Source organism: Centrocercus urophasianus, unplaced genomic scaffold, assembly GCF_019232065.1.
Source record: "Centrocercus urophasianus isolate 14NV4802_14NV808 unplaced genomic scaffold, USGS_Curo_1.0 seq_11, whole genome shotgun sequence".
Taxonomy (NCBI): domain Eukaryota; kingdom Metazoa; phylum Chordata; class Aves; order Galliformes; family Phasianidae; genus Centrocercus; species Centrocercus urophasianus.
Genome location: NW_024884253.1, coordinates 16,908,018 through 16,931,652, shown reverse-complemented (window position 1 = coordinate 16,931,652; position 23,635 = coordinate 16,908,018). Strand labels below are relative to the sequence as shown.

The 23,635-nt window shown below is 36.6% G+C and overlaps 1 protein-coding gene across 1 annotated transcript in view; it reads right to left on the bottom strand.

Moving 5' to 3' along the window:
- The window catches only part of ANGPT1 (angiopoietin 1), a 161,900-nt gene that overhangs the window by 11,093 nt on the left and 127,172 nt on the right, over positions 1-23,635 (bottom strand). The window contains exon 8 of the mRNA XM_042839619.1: positions 3,028-3,158. Coding sequence (XP_042695553.1) covers positions 3,028-3,158 — 131 coding nt within the window. The remainder of the gene's footprint in view (positions 1-3,027; positions 3,159-23,635) is intronic.

The following is a 23,635-nucleotide window of genomic DNA, read 5'->3' as shown; positions in this document are numbered from 1 at the left end:
TAATACGCTTTTTTTTTGTTCTGGGGGAGAAGGAGGGTAGAAAGGAGGAGAAAAAATATTTTTTACATAGACCAAATAAAACTGACAACAAGCGAGATCACGGACAGAAATGTGTGTTTTCCTTACATTTTTATTTTCAGCCTTGACTGTAACCATATCACAGTTCTGAGCTTCAGCTTATCTCAGGCTTTATGCCTGACATAAGTATATTCAGTTCACCTCATAGAGATAACAAGATCATCCAAACTGTCAAGATAGCAAGGAACCTGCCTTTGGATTTCATATCATTCATCATTAATGTGCTGTCTGTGATGTTGCCAAAACTAACAGAAAGTCTGATAACTTTCAAAAAAAAAAAAAAAAAAAAAAAGATCTTTTCCAAAGCCACTTTTGAATTGCTACTTTAATCAGTCTTTTTTTCTGTGGCATAAAACCGAAATCTACTCGTTAAACAGATGTTTTGGTATTTAATTCAATTTTGGATTGTTGCACAGGAATGAGAAAGTCTTTTTCAAAGAGTAAATCATAGCAATATTTGTTGAAGATATAAAGGGAGGTCGATTCATGTTTCAAAGCACGGCTGAGGTCTTTCTCTTCCTGAAGAACTACACCTTACTAAAGGCTGCATAGCTGCTTCAGTCACCTTTTTTCAAGGCCTAGTTGCATCTCCTTTTACACTGCAGACATTTGTTCTATCTGTGATTTCCTCACTCTCTGGTAATTCACCCCACTCCCATTTATTTCTTTTAGATGCTACCAGCATATTCCAATCTGTGGTTTTCCTGCTGATTTACGGGACTGCTACAGCAAAATACATGTGAATCTTTGTGGAATGGTTGTTCAACAGCAGGCTGACCTCAGTAGGGCATTGACCTGCCACATAAGTGAGGGTAGGAAAATAAACAAAACCCACTGATCCCAGATTTAGCTGTCTAGGAGAAGAGGTGGTTTTCAGATACATGAATGAATATGCACTTCAGCACAGACATAACTCCCATTTAGGAGATTCTCACTGGGCTCTGACCTGCCTTGGAAGTATTTATCCATTTAGCATGGTCTCTGAGGAGAAAGATAATAGTTTTAATTAAAATCAACTATTGACTTATTACCCGCTATTTGCCCAGAAGTAACTTTTGCTACGCAAATGGGAAAGCACTCTCTGATCGCTTGTCTGCTGGAAGAAGTTTCATGAACTGACATTTAATAAAAAAATCAACTCCTTAAAGACTCTCCCACCTGGGTAATATCCAATTAGGAAAGAGAATGAGGAGGTAGGCTGTGCATTTGTTAAGAATTTCCACTGGAAAAATCATCTTCTGTTAAGAAGCGTTAATCTTAAGCGTTAAATATGCCTGAATGTGGCCCGAGTTGGATATACTCAGAGTGCCAGTAACCACAAATAATATCAGGTTTAAAGTCTGATTCAAAATACAGAATAATTTTTATGCTCCAGAGTTTTTTCCAAGAAAGTTAGAAATCACAGAGGGAGATTCTCAGAAGATCGGATGTGAAGATAAGAGCCTTTCTTGGTAATGCAGTCTATGAATCAAAGAATCACAGTGCAAGATTTCTCCTTCAGTGCCGTCGAAGAGGTAAAAATGACCTTGCCCTTTCATACTGACTTGCCCACTCACTAACTCAGAATTAGCACCAATTTTAAGAGAAATTTCTGACTCTTTTGCAGGTCTTTAGGCATCTATATGAGGAGCTAACCTTGGATATTCCTCCTCCACATTGGAGGGAACAGATATCAGTTACATTTGCTATATTTACTGGTAGTCATATTGATTTCGTTCTTTCAGATACTCAAATGTTACATCTCTGTGATCTCCCCTCACCTCAGTTCCTCCCTCTTGTCTTCTGCATTTTGACTCTGCTCACTAAGGATTTGTTTTAAACATTATAAAACACCTAAGTGCCATGATTTGAGTCTACAGGTATGAGAACATAAGACAGAGAGCTGAATCTCAGTAGTTATTTCAATAATAGTATCACACAGGTCCCTAGATTGCATCATTATAGATGTCACCACTGCAAGCCATAGTCAAAACAGCAGTCCATGGAGTGGTGACATGTGAACTCCCCACTGAAAAAAAGTACAAGAGCCATCCGTCAGAGGATAGAGTGATAGGAACTGTCTTTTGGGATAGGAAGGGTGTGATTCTTTTGGATTTTCTGGATTCCAGACAAACCATCAACTCTGAATGCTACATCACAACGCTGACAAAACTGAAGGTTCAAACTTCCAGAGTCAGTCCAGAGAAGAAAACCTTCCTCTTGCAACGAAATTAATGCTAGGCCTCATTTAGAAGATTGTAGATCACACTGCTAATTTTGGATGGACTCTCCTGCCACATTCACCGTACAATTTGGAAATATTTCCCATCTATTCTGCCCAATGAAATAACTGTGCGGGCAACATTTTCCTAGCAATGATGTCATCAAAGCAGCTGTGAAACAATGTTGTGAAACATCTGCTGTTGCAGATTGTTATGGGCCTAGTGTGCAGGTTCTTCCTGTTCACTGCTGGTGAGCATGCATAGATAATGGTGGTGACTGTGTCGAAAAATAGTGTTTTGTAGCTGCGAATTTGATCTACCAAATTGTGTTATTGTGCTTTTTGTATCTGCTGTAATTTCCATGGAAATAAATAGCAGACATTATTTTCAGAATGAAATATGTTTCTATTTCCCTACCCTTTCTCTCTTCTTTTTCAGAGGTATTTTTTTCCAGCATCTTATAAACATCTTTCCCCCTTCTTCATTTCTTTATTCCTTCCCTCCTTGCCTTTCTTACCTCAACAAGAACGCTAACTTGTGCTTTCCCTATTGAATTTGTTGCCACAAATTTGTTGTGGGGTGTTGGCACTACCACACCGTATATGAAGAAAAGAGTAGAAGTAATAATAATAAAAGGAATTTTCACATAGTACTTACACATCCATGCATGCAACTTCATCCATATTTGCTTAAGGAAAATAGAGTGGACTCCCAACAATGTATTACATATTTTTAGAGTTGTACTCACCTCCAGTTAACATGAGAGCACATTTACACATGCAGTTGTCATTGTCAGCATCTTTTGTACTGAATTCAGCACCATGCAGGATCAGGCTACTCTGTTTTCCAGCTGTTCCACTATGACCTTTTAAATAAAGCCTGAAACAGCAAGAGAAAACAATCAATGTCACCAAAAGGAACCATAAAATATCAAGATCTCTTTGCATATGAAGTTTGCCCTGCACACAGTACATTCAGAAACTTTAGAAACGTCTTGTGTTTTTGCTCAGCCTCTTCTTTTATTTTAGTAAAATGAGGACATTCAGTTTTTTCCAGTGTATCTGTAGTCCCTGCAGGACATAGTCCCTGCACCATGGCAGAATTGAGCACAGGGAATCCACCTTGGAAAGCATAAGAAAGTGGAAGGTGTCAAAGACAGGAAAGGGAATGAAAAGAGGTGCCCAGCAATACACTGATACAATGATTGAATATTTATGTAGCTGTTCTCTTTACATGATACAAAAACAGTACTTCCTGCTAATGGTAATCATGTTATTAATCCCTATGCTTGAAAGGGTGTTTCATCAGTTTCAGAATTTTTAATTCCATCAGTTACATGACAAGCCAGGAACTTACTTCTGCCAAAGCTGTCTCTGAGTGATGAATGGAAAATAACTAAGAGTTCAAGCCACAGAAGTCTTAGTGATTTGCAGTGCTAAATATCTCTTTCCTTAAGGAGCCCTGTCAACTAGTGGAAAACACAACCATGACCCAGGAATCTAAGCCCGACTCCAGCAAGTAACGACAGCATTTGCATTGCTCAGCAACGCAATGCCCAAAGTCAAATGCACCAGCTACAAGGATGTTGAATGGAACACTTTTGTCCCACCAGAGAAACAAGAGAGGACACGGCTACGTCTGTCCTGAGTTCACAGCTACAGGGGCAAACACATGGAAATGCTGAGGAAAGAAAATAAGGTTTCATACAATGTTTTTCTTGCCTCCATGTAAGCATCTCTGGGAGACAGACATCATGAGGAGACTGACAATTGCAGCAAAATCTACTTCCTGCACATTGCTACATAAATCAAGCGTCTGGCTTGTAATTTTTTCATAAAACTTTACTGGAAAATGAGGGTATATTTCGCTAATAATGTCTTCATGTACATGAAAAAGGAGACAGTATCTCAGAGTCTTCTGGAGAAATATGAAGCCATAATGTCTCCCAGGAGCAAGCCTTATCACTAGGGCCAGAGAAAGGGGAAGAAGCATCCTATACTTATCTCACTGAAGCTGTAAAGGAAGGAATACAGGAGGAATAGGGAAAACCAACAACATGATTTGGGATAGATTGCTTTACTAAGAGAAGGTGAGAAACAAGTTTCTTCTAGGGTTATTGAAGAAGGATATGTATATCTCCGAAATACTGAATGAGTAATGGGCTCAGAAGTAGAACTTAAGCTGTAAAACGGGAGATAAGTGACTTTCTAGGATTTACAGATGGAAGTCGTATCCTAGAAAAATGCCTTCCTAACTTCAACAAACAGTAAAAAAGAGCAGCAGTTATGATTCGCTGATTGTGGTTACTGCCTCTCAGATTTTGTTCAGTTTAATCCAGTGACTTTGGATGAATAAAAAAGCAAATGCCTTAGACAGAATGTCATTCCTACTTTTGTTTATATGAAGATAGATAATTTGCTTCAAATTGATCATAGTGTCAACAGCAGAAGTGGGGAACATCCCCAACCCAGTCTATTATACAAAATTAGCAGTTAAGACATTGGCATCATTCAGAGATTGGAAGATGAGTCTGTTTACTAGACATAAATTAATAAGATGCAGTTCTCCCACAGAACTTTGTGTTTGAAGATCTCCTTTTGAGAGGGAGGAGAAGGGACATGCAGATACCATATGGCAGCTTTCCTTTACCAAGTACACATACTAATTTAGTTGCACGCATCTATGGATGTTAGATCCAAGCAAACACAATCTCGTTAAACTTGTAATGGAACCTTGTTACAGAAAAGCATCTTCTCTGTATCCTAGTGAAGACATGTAGGAGGTTTATGCCGTATTACCGAGACATCTCAAGATGTGGAGTTATATAATTACTGCTTGGGGACCTAGAGAGTCTAAAATTCACACTTTCAGACTGGCTTAAACTTCACCTAATTTTCGCTTAAATTCTTCCAATGTGCTTATTTTCCATATTTAACAATGGAAACAGTAGATGCTTCACCTTAATATATTAAAATAAAAAATTAAGAAAGACAACTGTCAGAACTATCTTTCCAACAGATACCTTCATTTGATTTTGATGCTGCTTGTCACCTGATCTGAATCTGATGATTAAATAACTTTAGGTTCAATTATTAGAGTAAATTTTATCTATAGATAAGTATATACACATACACATATGAAAATTCTTGGATTAGATGTAAATACTTTGCACAGTCAAATACTTTTGAATGCAAAGAAAGGATAAGGCAAATTGTAAGCCACAAGAAAAGATCACAAACACTCTAAGAAGCCTAACAAGGAACAACCAAGGAACAAAAGTACAGCAAGATCATTACACTATGCTCTTGTCCAATCACAGTGGCAATTATCCCATAATTGTAATGTTAGTCTATCAAAGCATGCTTTCTTTAGATAAAATTACATTAAGATCTGGCTTTGTTCATTGTTTCTTTGTTCCACATAAAGGCTGGAATTGATCTCAACTTCATTCACTGGAATTTTGCCTTGTTTTGCAAGCTGTGCCTAATTTTTTGCAGAACAAAATAAACTTCTAGGAGGTTGTGTTGATAGAAAAATTACTTTTCACATGATATCTACAATCTGATTTCAAAATGCCACTATATCAGCAACACCAAAACTCACAGAAGTCTCATAAAGTCAGTATGAAAAGCGAATACTATTTACTTAAATCAGGAAGACAATGCTAGCCAGGTTTTTTTTTAACGATCAACACTGTAAAACTCACTTAGTCCAATAAAAAATATTCTTATACTGTAAGAAAACACTAAAGAAAAAAAAATGTGTGTGTGGTGATGTGCAGTGTTTTCCCCAGCGGGGTAGGCATTAGAATTATTTACAAGCTCTTGCACTGATATTTTATAAACATTCCACTCACAGCAGATTTAATCTTGCCAGTTATGTCTGACTTTCCCTGAACACCACAGACCTCCATGACTTAGCTCTAAACCTGAAGTAAGCAACTGTAGTAGGTTTACCATACTACAGCAGTGAAAAGATGAGCCATATTCTGAGGCTACAAGATGAAACAGGTTAAAAAGTGTGACAGCGGCCAAAAAAGAGAACAGCTTTAGTAAGGCCCCCATAACATCCTTCTCTCCAAATTGGAAAGATATGGATCTAAAGGGTGGACTGTTTGCTGGACAAGGAACTGGTCGCAAGATTGCACCCATAGAGTGGTGCTCAATGGCTCAATGTCCATATGGTGATCAGTGACAAGTAGTGTCTCTCAGTTGTCACTACTGGAACCAGTGTTCTTTAATATCTTCATCAATGACATCAACAGTAGCATCGACTACATCTTTAGCATGTTTGTGGATGACACTAAGCTGTGTGATGCAGTTGACGCATCAAGGGATAGGATGTCACCCAGAGAGACCTAGACAGGATCAAGCAGTGTGCTGAGGTTAACCTCATGAGATTTAACAAATCGAACTGCAGTGTCTTGCACCTGGGTCATGGCAACCCCAGCTATTGATAAAGCTGGGGAACAAAAGGATTGAGTGCAGCCCTGCCAAAAAGGACCTGGAGGTATTGCTGAATGGTAAACTGGTCATGAACCAGTAATATGTCCTTGTAGCCCACAAAGCCAACCGTATCAAGGGCTGCATCAAAAGAAACATGGCCAGCAGATTGAGGAAGGCAATCTTGCTCCTCTCCTCTGCTCTGGTGAGAGCTCACCTGAGTACTGTGTCTAGATGTGGAGTCCTCAGTACTGGAGAGACATGGATTTGTTAGAGCACGTCCAGAGGAGGGCCACAAAAATGATCCAAAGGATGGAATACCTCTCCTATGGGGACAATCTGAGAGAGCTGGGGCTGTTCAGCCTGTAGAAGAGAAGGCTCCGAGGTGGCCTGATAGCAGCCTTTCAAATATATAAATGGAGGGTAATAAGTAAGACTCTTTAGCAGAGTCTGTTATGATAGGACAAAAGGAAATGGTTTAAAACTAAAATAGGAAATTTAAACTGGATATGAGGAAACAGACTTATATGGTAAGAATAGTGAAGTACTGGAATGGGTTACCCAGAGAGGTAGCAGACGTCCTGTCCTTGCAAATTTTGAAGTCCAGCTGGATGGGGCTCTGAGCAGCCTGATCCAGCTGTAGATGTAGGGATCTGTTCCAACTCAAACAATTCTATGATGCAGTGACTCCATAAAGTGGGAATATTTTGCTAAATAGCTTTCTACCTAAATTGGTGTTGCCAAAAGAGTTCGGAATACATGATACGGTAAAGTTGGCACTACACTGGGTCAAAACTTAGGCTGAAGTAAAACAAAACTGATACTGAAGCAGCTGGTTATTCTGCTTCTGAACTTCCATTCAAACCATATGTGTCACAGTCAACATGATGTGAGATTAGCACATCACTGTCCTTCACTAGAGAGTGATGATTCTGCTGGCCCTCAGTCAGCAGTAGGTTTCTTATAATTTAGGCTTAGTTAAGTTTTTACTGATAACAGAATCAAATTGGTAGGATTGAATCTTTAAAAGAAGCTCTGTATAGCTATCAGGACAGAATTGCCCTGATTTAGAAAAGACAGTGATTAAGGGTGGAGCTCTTGCTTGTACTTATAAAAGACTAAGGAAAAGAAGTCAAAAATAAAAAAGGAAACTCGTTTTCCAAACAAAAGTTTAGGGGCAGTTTCGGGATGCCTGCCTTCCCAATTACTCACTGCAGGGAAGTTCTGAAGATCAAGAACAGTGTTTGAAACACTTCTTAGTTTTACAGTTTTGGCAAAAAAAGCAAAGTTGTGGTGAAATAAACAAGAAGCTTTCATCTATATACAACAAAATTAAAGTAGCAACAAATAAGCATTGGCAAATAAATATGAGTAAACAAGACTAAGTAAAACGCTAAGTGTGTATATTGAGTTATAAGGACATCTGATGACTTTCCTATGAAATTTTAAGATCATAATGAAGAGCACAGCAGATGATGTTACTTATTTACAGAAAAGCAAATTTGTTCATTAAAGTACCTTAGGAAAGACAGCATACTAAGGAAAAGCAATTGTTATGTCTTATGTAACGAGTGTTAGAAATTCCCTCTGCATTTTTTCCATGTGACTGCTCTTGCAATAGCAGCAAGGAATCTATGTAAACAGAAGGTGAGGAAGAACTCTTAAACATACTTTGCTTTCCACCATTCCTAGTATTGGACACAGTTCCTCTATCTCCAGTCTCTTGAAAGCAAAGGCAATAGCTTCAAGTTGCACCAAGGGAGGTTCAGGTTGGATATCATGAAAAAATTATCCTCAAGAAGAGTGGTCAAGTGCTGGAACAGGCTGCCCAGGAAGGTAGTTGAGTCACCATCCTTGAAGGTGTTCAAGAAAGATTTAATTGTAGTATTAAAGGACATGGTTTGGTGAGAAAATGTTTGTGGTATGAGAATGATTGGACTCAATGACCTTGGAGATCTCTTCCATCCTTGATGATTCTATGATTCTACATTATATTGTGTGGAAAGAATAATTCTAACGAAAGTTACACAAACATCCTAGGGCAGCCTGAAAAATTCATTTCAAATTTACACCAGAAACTTCTTTTGATCACCTTGATTAGATCACCTGAATACACAAGAATACACAGTTGAGCTCTTTTCACAACTTTTGATAAGATTAATAGATGAACCCGGAATAATTCCAGATGATGTCCAAAAAGAGCATTTCTGAAAAATGTTCTTATGAAAATTACATCATACACAATGAGACCTTAGAAGATCTAAAAAATAAATGCAATCATAAATCCTTGTGTGAAGATTGTGTGTTAAATGTTATTAATGGTCAAGGAAACTATTACTGTTTTTCAGTGTTTGCTTATAGAGCACTTGTCTTCAATTTTATTTTTTTTTTAATGGAACTAGTGAGAGGTCAGTGTCTCCCAGAATTGAGATATCAGCTTTCGTTCTATAATTTTTTCCTGAGTCTCTAGAAATCATTAAGTTCTTTGTTTAGAGCAGTCTGTCAGTGAAATAGCTAGGATGTCTGTAAGTCTCACGCAGCTTTGTTGGTCAATAATACACATTTTGTATATCAATAATTAACTCCCAAACATTAGCTCCCAAAATGCTTTCTTTATGGACATACTGCAAAATGGCATGAAGCATTAATAGTAACTGTTATCTCTGAATAGAAAAAAAAAAACCCAAAAGCTTTTGTAATAAAGTTGTATTTCAAATACTTGATAAATAATGTGATAAATAATCACTCTAAGGAAAATCTGCTGTGACTGAGGTTGAAACTGAAAAGTCTGCCAACATGCTGTTAAAAATGCAGCTAGACAAAATATGTTAATGATCTAGAAGGCCTAGGTCAGTATTCAACTTTTTCAGTATTTAGTACTCTCACTTAGGGATAAGGAGAAACATTACTGAGTACATTTGTGAATTCAGGGGAAACAGTCTCTGCTGAAGAGAATGAACCATCTGTGGTGATCAGGTAATCTTCTGTGAGCTTGAACTGTTCTGAGTTGCAGAGTGCAAGGCATTATTGTTGGTGCTTTTGTCCTTCAGATTAGAATTAGATTGCCTGGGCACCCGTTTACATCCTTTTTCTGTTAGAAAAAATCTTCTTAAGAATAACCTACATTTTCAGGGAAAAATGTTTAATTTATGTTTTAATACAGCAGTAAGTACTATCCTTATAAAAACAATCAAAATTAAATATAATATTTCATCACAAATAAGGATTGTTTAACTAACAGGAACTTAACAGCAGATGAGATAAGTAAGCATTAAAAGAAAATTAAAAGCTACACTTAAAGAATGGAAAATACACTAGAGAAATTAAAGAAACAATAAAAAATTCAGTCAACACCACTATTACACAACTTTGAGCTGCTGCTAATCCATTTATTTAAACTGCAAGAACAATTCACATTTATTGCTGCCCATCCTAGAATGATACAAAAATATCAGAAGCATGAAGAACAAGATTTCCAAAGCTGGTGTCTGACTGGAGAAAAACACAAATGTAAATATAAAAAATAACTGAATTCTTCCAAATCTTAAATTTGGTTCAAATTGTGCGACTGTTTAAGTAGTAAATTTGTGGATTCTTTATTTAACTTTATTGGACTCCTGGTAGAATTTGTAACTTTGCAAACAGTAGACATGATGGTTCTGTAGAATGTAAAAAACCTAAATAATGGAATAAGTAGCTCTGAGAACTTCAACAGATTTTTAATTTGGCTCTGAATATTCTTGTGGTCAGCACATGTAAATAATTTCCTCCCACCATCCCTTAAGAAAAGTGTAAGACAAGATGACCTCTGTATTTTTTCCTCTGCGGCTCTGTAGCAATGACTTAATGTTGCAATGATTAAACTTGACATTACTGCAACTCCTGCCCATTTTTCTGTTGAGGCAAGTGAAATATGTCAGCTGTTTATAACATAAAAAATATTAATTCAATATATCCCGACAAAGAACATCTATATTTCAATTTTAAGGATAAGAAGGTAATATAAAATACAGCAGTAAATGAATATGAACAATTTTCCTATAGAATTCCAGTACAGCCTATGGGACATCAAACACTACAGGGTAGGTAGATACTTTGTGGGCCTGCAAACCATTGAGAAAAAACCTTGTTTCCTCTCTGGAAAGCCAGTGCTACTTCTAGTTTGTGTGCCACACACCCGACAGATCAAAGGAGGGGAATCGATAAAAGGGAAGGTTTCAGATGGTGCAGGATGAGGGGGTGAGTGTTGGCTAATAACTGAGCCATGAAGAAGTAACAGAGCTACACATTACAGCAAACTGTGCAGGCACCCAGTGGGCTTTTCTATGGTACCGGATGTGACCATACAGAAGTAATATAACAGATTTTGCCTTTTCCTATATTAAATTTCATTGGTAATTGACTCAAGTGCTGTATAACTTGGGACAAGGTACAGTGACCAGGGATAATTAAAATATCCAGATTTATTTAACCCAGATTTATTGTCATACAAATTTTTCCTACCACAAGGCGGACGGCGTGCCATACCACTGTGTATAGATAAACTGCGCTTTGTCACAACTTACAGAAAATGTTTAAAATACACTTTTTTCTGGACAGTGAACAAGCAAACATATGCTTCTAATGCTTGAAATACATGCTGCAGAAGCCACAGAAACAGTCACTGAGGCAGTATAAGCTGCTAAGTTTGCAGCTGATGTCAGTAACATGGTGGTGATGGAGAGGAAACATACGGCAACACTCAGTTTTCCTGCAAGCTGGGATGGAAGCATATTTAAAGGCTACTATGACAATGATGTGTTGAACAGAACTAATTCCCTCTACTCTAATCTCTCACCAAATGCAGCACAAAAGAGATACATTAATCAAATACTACAAATTTCTTTTAAAAATGTTTTTCAACACAATGCTTACAAAAGCAAAATCATTCACAATATACTTTGGTGAAAATCTAAAATGGAGCTTTTCATTTATTAAATTCATTATTTTCTTATTCATGAAAAGTTAAAATCGTGCTACTGTCCCACCACCTAATTAAATACTAAGATTTCCTACTGCTGCAGAAACTGCCACTTTTGTGATAATTAATCTCTGTATAATAAATACCATGTTCATTTAGAAAGTATAGAGATTATTTGTATTTTCAAACTTGAAATATTATGTAAGCACTGAATATGTAGTATGATGATAATACAAATTGTTTTGATAGCACTAAAAATTGAGTGAACGTCTTAAAAAATAATAATAATAATAATTAAAAAAAAAAAAACCCAAAACACAAAGTTAGACCTTATCTGGACTTCTGCCCAAGGCTTGGAAAGCCAAATTTACAGAAATTTGGTAAACTTAAAATTTAAAAATGTTTTTCTCCCAGCTCAAGTACAGTTTCTGGGTTTGGCTGAAGGCAACAGCAGAGGTGCCAAAACTGATTCTAAAGGGAATTGTCAGCACAGAAGAAACTCGTATTAGAAAAGTTTGAAAAGATTAAGTAAATTATAAATAAGTAAGCAGACCTCTTGCTGCTTATGTCTATTGATTGTGTATTTTTATTTTAATTTGCTTTCCACTTACTGAAACTTTGGGTTCATTGAATGTTGGTTTGAAATTTTATTTAATTGTGAATTGATTAACCCTGCTTGAAAATCCAGTCAAAAAAAACCAAAATGATTCCAGTAAAATTTAAATTTAATAATTATTCCAAAATATGCTTTGAGTCCTAAAAAATTCATGGATAAATATATTTTGTTGAAACTCATGTGGATATTTAATAAAAGTGAATTTCAGAAATCCATGCTTTAGTTACACTGAGGGTGACATTAATTACCCATTGTCACCCACATGCATTGTACATGATCCTAATTAATTGTTTTAGATAAAGTTTAAACGCAAAACTTAATATATCAGCATGTTGATAGTGCTAATTTTTACTCTGATGACTACTGTAGAGATACTAGCTTCTTGTTACCCTGAAGTGTCATTGAAAAATATCATTTGTAGGCCACAGTGAAATATTTATCACAGTTTACTTAATCGAAAGTAATTAATCATAAGTAATTGCAAAAGTTATAAATTTCACAGATAGACCTATCTCAAAAATATATATAAATCTCATTGAGATATGTTGGTGTTTGATACTTAAATTGTATAAGGACATTAACTTAAATTATTGGGCTAAAGAGTACTACATTAACAATGTAGTTTTGTTTCTGTTGGCTTTTATTTGTTTTTACTCTGTGAAAAGCACGAGGAAAACTATGGCTGAAGCTACAGTTATGCTCTGAGGAGGTTATGTAACCCAGGTCCAGGTCTACAACTTAATTATTCCCATTAAAACTTTTCTGTACTCCATTCTATTTTTTTGCAATCAGAGGAAGAAAACTGTTAAGCTGACATTCAAATGTTGCTTTTTATCTGTATTTACAGAAATGCAAAAGAACATATAATTAACTGCATTTTCCTTTTTTACCCCAATATTTGCCAAAAGCTGTGGTGCAAGTTAAAGCTATTTGAGAATGATTGTTATTAATTCCTAAATATTCTTCTGCAAAATACCATTTGTAAGGCCTGATGTCCTACCATTTTCAGGAATACAGCAGTATCTGTGCACTCAGTGATTTCACATTCTCAGTATTTTCATACTCCCTTCAATAAGAATTTGTTACTAGTACCTATTATTACTAAACTTAGTTTGAAAGCCTTTTGATGTTAGAAAGTAAATTTCAGTGAGGTGGATAAGTTTTGTACATGTATAATTTTTCACATACCACAGATCTTATATGTATTTGTACACATACAAGCAAACACATACGCATAAAATTAACAAGAAAATACACCTAACTTCCTAAACGGAGATAGTACATATATTTTTAAAATTCATCTTCACTGTTTGTTCAATTGTGGACATTCAGCCAAAAGTTTGTTGAGCTTACCCTACCTTAGTCCACCTGAAACAAGTCACTTTTCTAAGGGTCTGGACTATGTTTCAGAGCAGAAAGTGACACGATATTTTACTTGATATTGGCCTCTTCCTTAAATATTAAACTATTTTTCTGAAGCTGTATGGTCATGATAATATCTCAAGTCACAAATCAGGCAGTGAAATAAGTAATCCTTTAGTAGGCCTGCCCTGTAGAAGAAATGGAGATCAAGAGTACTGTATAGTACAAACTATTCTACAAGCAATGAGAGCAGGTAGTAAGAATAATGATGAGAGAAGAACAGAATAAAAAAAAAATAATGTAAAACTGAAGACTAGTACTGAGACAATGTCTTCAAATTCCAGGTTCAAAAAAGTCTCTGACATTGAAGGAGCTCCTAAAAGTAGACCAGATCCTGTGATTCACGCTATGGAAACATTTACACTTTTACACAACAAAAATAAAATGTTGTCAATCTGACCACGAACCATTCCTGATGTTCCTTCAGGCTGTGTATTATGGCTAAAGCTGTTGGCTAAAAATAAGAGAGGAACACTAACTAGACCACAGAATTACAGAGCCGAAACATGTGTAACAACTTTCTTTCCAAGAGTGTTTGTTAAAAAAGGCGTAATCCGTAATCACCATAAGAAATGATTTAAATACTGAATTGGATATGCCATCTAGATTGAATAAACTTCACCCATGTTGCCATTGGCAAAGTAGCTAATTGAAACTACGGGAGGCATCTTTAAAATTTTACGCTATTCTTTATTCTTTGAGAAGAGCTTTACTGTATGGAAAAGAATCATTTCTGACAGAAGTGGAAATAGCCTACAATTAATATTTCATCAATTTTATTTGGATTGTTTGTACTTTAAAATTATTACGCTCTGGCAGTATAATCCTGTTTTACAATTGTTCTCCTTTGGGCATTTGTAGATTTTGGTTTTGAAGATTTTCCAGTGTTAATGACCTACTGACCCCTTCAAATCATGCTATAGCATTGCAATAATATAACTGGAATGGAATTAGTTTGTAACTGCCAACTGACCACAATTTAAAGAAATAACTAATTGAATAACACTTTAAAATAAATAATTTGGGTTCTGCATGAGATTTTCAAGATTTATGATGGGATTTGTGTGAAGTGATGCATTCTTTGCACTGAGTGAATCCCAGAGGAAAATGCAAAGCTGGGGACATTATTTTCAAAGAAAATGTTTGCCAGGATTTCTATTCACTTACATATGTCTATTCAGTCTTGATGTAGAAGTCATTTCAATGTTTATGAATTTCTGCTAATTAGATTAATTAACTTAATTTAGTGGCTGTATAAAATGAAATCAGTAAGCAGTAAAAGGATCTTGAAAGACCACTTTCTAGAGATGACAGAAAATGCAATCATTTCCAAATAGGGAAACAATGTAAGCTTTTATTAAGGACAATGTAATTGTTGTGATCTCATTCTTACCATAATACATACATATTTTATTTTGATGTCATCTTAAAGTCTGTACAACAATAAAGAGGCAAGATTGACTTGACCTTCTGCAACAGCTCTGATAGTATTGACTTAGCTAACTACTATGTGCTTGAAATTTATTTTAAAATATGCCTAAGTGCATGGCCCAATCAGAGCCTAATTGTACTTTGAATAAAAAATAAAGAAATTGGAGGAAAAGAAGGAGAAAAAGAAAAATATGGTGAAGGGTATGAAAGGCCTCCCTTACACAACAGGATCATTCACACTGCAAGTATGATAATATGTTGTGTTTTTTTTTTTTTTCTTTAAGGCTTATGGCTTTAAAAAAGGGATATAGAATGAAAACATATAACCAAACATGTCCCACACCTTGCCTGAATAATTTGCAACAATTTCAGCTTGATCCTTTTACTCTTCAGGGTCTCTACCCTAATACATTCATTCACTGGCCTTTTTCACTGTTATCATACAACGGTTAGAGTTTAATTCTGATGGCTACTGCTCAGAAAAAAAATAAAGAAATAAATTAAAAGTGATAAACAGAGTTTCTGTGAAATGCTTATGGTTACTTGAAAAATAAATATTGGCTTCACCATTTGCTTGGTTTTCTGAATGCAAAATTTAGTTTAAAAAATGCCAAAATGAGTTATGTGGCACTAAGACCTCCATAGAAAAATATAAACAGACTGTTAAAACATATTTCAACTCCCTTGGTGTTATTTGTGGCTTATAAACAGTCACATATGAGTGAAAGTTTCACTGACTGTCACCCATTTACGATCCAAGTTCTTCACTGGTGCCACACTGACCAGGCGAACAGAGATCGGCATGTCTTGCATGTTAGCTTTTTTTTTTTTCCCACTAATAACCAAGGTCATGACCTTGTAAGAGCTGTGATTCAGAGTAACAACTTCTCTGCTTCAAATGGAATTTAGATAGGTACTAAAAGTACTTAAGTAAAGGCTTTACTTTAGTACAACCAAATTACAATACTAATTCTTGTATTAAACCAATTTACAAACCAAATACAAGAAAATGGAACAGAAATGGTGCATGTTCACTTGGGTTGTGATTTGCACTGATTTACACTGGAAACTCAGCACCCTTTCATATCTGATGAAACAGAAGACTGCAGACTGTTTTCTTTACAGCACTAGGCACTAATTCATCTTTCTTTGTAGTTAGTCTTCAAATGTTATTGTGTACCTCTTTCTTTCATGATAGTAAAGAAGGTTTTAATCAATTTAAAATTGTTTTAATCAATTTAAAATTGTTTTAATTTTGCAAACAAACTGATCAATATGAAAAATCAGATATCACAATACTCGTGTGCTCTGATGCTCAAATTTGATCTATTTGTAGGTTTATGTGAATACAGAGCTCTATCTGTATGGTATATGCCACCTTTTTGTGCTCTAACTCACCAATTATATTGCTGCTGTGGAACAAACAATGTGTAATACCACATTTGTTACCATAACTTCAGAGGGAGATAAAGGAAATTCAGGTATGTTTCCAGTTAGTGGGGAAAATTGCACTCTTCAATCTCATCTGCCTCTCCCGCAAGAAAAAAAGCAGCCAAAGCTCAACATCAACAAAACACATAGAAACCAATAACAAACTCTTCAAGGTTAATGCAGCTATTGACTCTGGGAAAACTAGGATGACCTCTTTACCAAATTCTCTCCAAGCCTCACAGGTACACTCAGCTTTTGTCTTATGAAAGATGTGAATTCACATACTGTTTTGCTGATATTTTCTTAAACATATAATGAATCGAGGCAGAAAATGTTCTCAGAATCAGGTTGTAGATACATTTGCCAGTAGAAGTATTAATGATAAAAGAAAAAAAAAAAAAAAAGCCACAAACAAAAACCAATCGAACCCAGATCTGGTTGGCTGGGCAGCTGGTGACATACTTCAGAGACTTTAACCACAAACATACTAGATTAAATAAGGGTCACTCTAAGAATTCCAAAATGTTTTTTTGCAGGCAGATGAAAGCATAGTCTGTTGGGTCCAAGAGCAGACATGAGCTCATTCTGCCCACACACCATTCTGGTTGGAAGCTTTACTGTTACAACGCGTGACACTGAGACCATTAAAGGGCAGAATATATTAGCTTGGGCTTGGTGCCACATAGACAGGTCTATCCAAATTCTGTTGAGCACAGAGAGTGGGCAGAGAGAACCAACACACCAATGCAGGCACAGGAAGTACACCTCCCTGTTACAAACTCTGGCTTCCAGTCTCTACCTTTCTTTGTTTCCTCTTTGTGGAGAATTGAATTTTAAACTTTTTTAAATTCTGGAGATATTGCCACTAATGCTAAACAAATTCTTCAGAATCTTGTCAATGCTGAGGGGTCACTTAGTTCACCTAGGTCAACACTTAGTTTATTCTTACAGAAAACCTGGCCATTCATAGGAATAATACAATTTGTCTAACCAAGATCCTTTAAGGACACATTCATCCACTTTATCTACATTTCAGCCTTACCTGACCCAACATTTGGAAGTGTCAGTTTCTTCAGTTGTGATTAAAGTTATAGCAAGATCAATGTCCAGGCTAAATACTTTTGAGCTGAACCTGTGTTCTGGTTCTTGAAAATGTGCTCCATTTCCTAACATTTAGACAAAAACAGGGAGAATTCTACAATCACTGAATCTGCACTAAAGAGGGAGATATTCTGTAAGCCTAAATTTTACTGGTATATTTTTTTCATCCTGCATTTTACTTCTGAATATGTCTCTCACAGGCATTTTGTGAGAATATAGTGTTTGTGCCCTTGAACTCAATTCATTATACTGCAGTGCTAAATCATAAGTGTACCAGTTATTAGCAACCAGTAATGGAAGTGCTCACACCATGGTATCGTATACATCTATAACTTTTGACATGTCCTTACACATCTCCTTTAGACTTTCTGCACAAATTTTCTCTGTGCTAATTGATATTCTGGTGGTCATTATATATTGCATAAAGTTTAACGTTTATGGCATTACACAGGACCCACATAAATTTAAAGAATGAAAAAATGACAATGAGCATTCTCAAGTGCCAAATAAGAAAATTACTATCGCATTTAAAATTAATTACTGTGCTATGTATTTATTTTTTTTTTTTTAGAAATAGAACCTAACAGAAGACATTACATTTGTCTCTGTGGTGAACAGTCTGAATTGAAATGCCGTATACATTTGAAGATGTCTGGATATCCTATGAAGTACAGCTTTGAAATAAAAAATTCCTTCTGAGGGGCATATATGCTGAAGTATCTCACCTTCATAAGGTCCTTTTATTCAGGGAGTGTTTCGTCTTAAAGCCCAGATGAGGCATGAAATTACTGGTTTCAACAATACACTAATTTCTGTACTAACACAAAGGTTGATAGGATGAGGATCCATGAGGATTTTGAAGTCCATTGCCTTAAAGATTTAATAAACTTTGCTAAAGTACTTGTTCAATAGTCTTAATGGTGATATGTATGTATGAGGACTGCTCTAAAAGTAATGCCTCATTTTATTATGCTGACCCATGATGTCTGAAACAGGTGTTGGAGGAATATGGTAGTAGAAATGGAACCTACCCACTAATATTCCATTACATTTTGTTGCCGTGCAACAGATGGCAGCAGAGGGACACTCTGAAAAAATGGTGTCTGATAAGAAAGAGTGGATGAAGCAAAGGTGTGGAACTGAATTTTTCCATGTGGACTAAAGTGCACTACTGACATTCAAAAGTTCCTTCTGAACATTTCTGGAGACAAAACAGTAGAAGTGAACACAGTGAACAATGGAACACCCCCACTGGTGCGGATTGTTTTGAGTGCAGCATGCAGGGTCTTGCTCATTGGTGGCGAAAATGAACAGCTAATGGTGATGACTATATTGCAAAATAGTATTTTGTAGCTGAGAATTTACTCTACCAAACACTGCTATTGTGCTCTTTCAGTCTGTTGTACTTTCTATGGCAATAAATAGGAGGCATCATTTTGGAGTGATCTGCATACCTACTCATACTTTGAACACTGAATTCTTTCCTGATCAGTATTAGAGCCTCAGTGAAGAGCCTGTTCCTCTGCAGCACAGACTGTCCTTCTCTTTTGGGAAACAATAATTGTTCTCTGAATTTCCTCTGGAAAATGAAGGCTTTAATCCAGGCTCTTTCATTTCTTTTCTGAGTATGACAGGACATCATCTCCTACTTTCAGGCTACAAGCTATGAATCATCAGTGGATATAAATGGATGCCTTACTATTTTCAGAATTTCCTAATAGCTTACTCTAGGCAGCTCTCTGCTATACATGTTGCCTGATTTGGTTCCCAATCTAAAGAGCTTATCTTTCCCCAAGCATGTACAGAGATTCGAGTGTCCTAGTTAGGGTCCTGCAATCTGTTCCTAGAGCCCAACAGCTTTAATGTTAACACTGGAAAGCTTTATGTCACCCACCTGTAAGAAACCACATTTGATTTGTTTATTAACACTTAAATTCTATAAATCCAGGATGATGTTTAAGTCCAATAAATTATTACAAAGGAGTTTTTTTTCTTGCCTTAAGTAAGTTTGAATTGATGTGTTATTTTATTGTAGATAAGCTTTAAGAGAAAATATGATACTTTTGTTCTTACTCATGTATTTTCCTTTGAAAAAAAAAAATAAAAATTGAATGTAGAAGCCTGGAGAAAGAGATAATGACATGCCAACTGTGTTCCACAGTGATAACTCTGGTGGAACATGTCAGAAAACAAGATTCTGTGCTTGAATACCCTGAAAAACCATAGAAAATCTTCTAAAAATATAAAAGCACAATCAAACTTGATTACTTAAAGCTCCTTATCAAGAGCCTATCAAAACCCCCCTGAAGATGTATTCAGTTTTGGTGAAGAAAATATATCAGTCAAAGGCAATTGGAAATTAACCAGCTGAAATAAAAGGGGGATACAGAAAAGCAAGACAAAAGATAACAACAACTTGGAAGTGGCTTTAAGGATCTAATAGTGAAAATAGACTACAGATGGATAAATGGATACACAGAAATGGTGAGATCTTTGTTATACTAGGTATTCTTTCAATAACTCATACTGAAGACTTTGCTTTTGTCCTGGAAGAGGGCTTATTGTAGAACCTATAGTTCACACCTTGCAAAGCAAGTCCAATAATACATTCCTAAAGTCTCAAGGGAATAACTTCTCAGTTTTTGGGGCACTTTTTCTGGCTTTCACACGTATTCTAGATATTATTTCATTATAGATTTCTAGAGTCAACTGTGACAAAAATAAGAAATGAAATGAAAGAATAGGCTCTTTACATTGCGTGCTTTTATGCCTTAAAAAATGCTACTATTAAAAATACAGACTTGTATACAGAATTGCATAAAATTGCAAATGTAATTACATTTCTGAATGAAAATTGTATTATTTCTAGAGTGAAACTGTGAATTTTCAGTTGGCTTTCCTTTAAATAAAGAGATTGCCGGCTGACATGCAAACAAAATTGATCGATTGATTTTGAAACATGAGGAGTACAAAAGTAAATTATTGTAAACAAGTGCAGATTAGAAGCTCTCCATCAAAAGGGCTCGAAGGTTAATACCAGCATTCATTTTACATGGGACTGTTTAAGATTAAAAGGAGTTCACAAAGAAATCTGCAAATAACTAACTCCATCAGATTAAAATAATAAATATTCTGCCACTGAAATTATTTTTCCCATGACACCTTTAATGCACCACATTACTCAACATAAATCCAATTCATTTATTATTTATTTTTAGTTTCTCACTTTTAAGTTATAATCTAGAGAAAAGTAGACATCACTGCTTTTCTACCATGTGAAAATTAACTATATTAGTGCAAGACCTCATTGGTAGTTCTACAAGTTGCAGCTCTTGGGAAATCAGGTATCTACATATGGACAGATGTAGTAGCTTGGCATTAAAGAATCATTGAACTGTAGCAGCAGGAAGGGACCTCTATAGTCCACATAGTTCAAGCTTCTGCTACAGCATGTTTCCTATAGTAGGTCACACAAGCAAGTGTCCATATTGGTCTTAATACCTACAGAGAAGGAGACTCCACAATCTTCTGGGCAGCATGTTCCAGTGCTCTGTCACACTGTGTACAATCAATGGGGAGGAATAATTGCATGCACCCGTACAGGCTGGGGGATGGGCTGCTGGAGAGGAGCTCTGCAGAGAGGGACCTGGGCGTCCTGATTGGCCATGAACCAGCATTTTTTGCCCTCGTGGCCAAAAAGGCCAATGGCATTCTAGGGTGCATTAAAAAGAGCATGTCCAGCAGGTCGAGGGAGGTGATCCTCCCCCTCTACTCTGCCCTGGTGAGGCCTCATCTGGAGTACTGCGTCCAGTTCTGGGCTCCCCAGTACAAAAAAGACAGGGATCTCTTGGAAAGAGTCCAGCGGAGGGCCACAAAAATGGCGAAGGGCCTGGAGCATCTCTCCTATGAAGAAAGGGTGAGTGAACTGGGTCTGTTCAGCCTTGAGAAAAGAAGACTGAGAGGGGACCTGATCCAGGTTTATAAATATCTGAGGTGTGGGGGCCATAGTGTTGAGGCCAGTCTCTTTTCAGTGGTGAGTGGAGACAGGACAAGGGGAAATGAACATAAGCTGCAGCATAGGAAGTTCCGCACAAATGTGCGCAAGAACTTCTTTATGGTGAGGGTGACGGAGCACTGGAACAGGCTGCCCAGGGGGGTTGTGGAGTCTCCTTCTCTGGAGATATTCAAGTCTCACCTGGACACCTGCTTTGGCAGGGGGGTTCAACTCAATGATCTCTAGAGGTCCCTTCTAACCCCTACAATTCTGTGATTCTGTGCACAGAGGTTAGGCTAAGCAGGATTACTGCAGTGGGAAAATAATAAATGAAAAATGCTAACTAATGATATAGGCTCACAATAAATTCCATAAGGAGTGATCTCCAGAAAGAGATCCTTCCTCAGTGGCAGTCAACACTTAAATGGGATCTAGGTGAGATGGAGCCAGGCTCCACTCCTTCTGGTAGCATAGGTGAATTGCCTTCACCTGTGTTCCCACGGTAGACTTATTGCTTGCCTCAGGTGGTCAATCAGAGGTCCAGGCTGTGATCAACAGTTCCCATACACTCTACAGTGAAGAAGTTCTTCCTTGTGTTAGTATGAAACTTTCTGTGTTCCAGTTTCTGGCCATTGCCCCTTATTCTATGTCTGCATGATACTGAAGAGCCTGCCCCCATCAACTTTACTTCTGTACTTTAGATATTTATAAGCAGTTATGAGAACCCCACTCAGCCTTCTCTTTTCCAAAGTGAACAGTCCCAGGTCTCTCAGGCTTTCCTCGTACAGAAGATGCTCCAGGCCTGTAATCATTTTTGTGACCCTCAACTGGACTCTTTCTAGGTGAATTTTCTTCTTTTGAACTGGGGAGCCCAGAACTGGACACAGTATTTTGGATGTGTTCTCACCAGGTCAGAATAGAAGAGAGGATCTCCTCCCTCAACCTACTGGCCATTGAATATCTGTTATGGCAAGATTTGATACAGTCATGTCTGTGCAGCTGCAGTCCATGCTTTTTCTCTTTACTCAAACAGATAAATAAAAAAGAACAGCCCAATTGTTTGGTGAAAAAAATCTTGAACATATCTTCATATCATGTAATGGATGCATGCCACAGATACCATTCTGTCTGTTAAAATGATTTTTCATGAGTATTTCCTCTGAAGCAAATTTGCAAAATGAATTTCAAGTTTCTAAATAAATGTGAATGACTATGGGTTCAAAATTTTGCACCATGACTATTTTTTGAGTTATTCTATAGATTTCATATTTGGCAAAACAGTGATGAGGTCTGGACACTAAATCTATGATTATTTTCTTGCTTAGCTACCTACAGGTTTCATCTGTGTCCTCCATTGTCTTCTGGGCCACCTAAGGTTCACTGTGATGCTAAGAACAAGGAAACTAAGCAGATGGATCAGAAAAAAATTCCAGATAAGACTGATTCCCTGTTTTATCTAAACTACTCAAGTGCAACAGAAAGAAAAAGTTACTCATGGCAAAGGCATCACTGAAAATCCCCATTCTGTTTGCAACAAATTTCATCAACTTCTTTCCTTTGAGGAATGTTACATCTAAATTTTCTCTGTATAACTGATATTTCCCTGTCTACTTGTCTCCTGTTTATTCCACTGAAAATACATCTATACTATCTTCCATTTTTTACAAGATTTCCTAATCTCTTTCTCATGTTGGTTCCAAACAAAGATTGTTCTCCTTAATTACAAATTATCACCTTAAAACAGCAACTCACTCAAAAAAGTTGGGATGTTCTCTATCCATTCACAGTTCTCACTTATGCTTTCAGCAATCCCAAAGTCATGCCAACCTAAGTGGTACTCACTCATCATCTAATCATGTTTCTTCATGAGTAAGAACAAAGACAGTAAGTCTTTGTAGGAATTGGAAGATTTTCTAAATAGTGGATTGACAAAATACTGTAATACAGTGTCATAGAGAG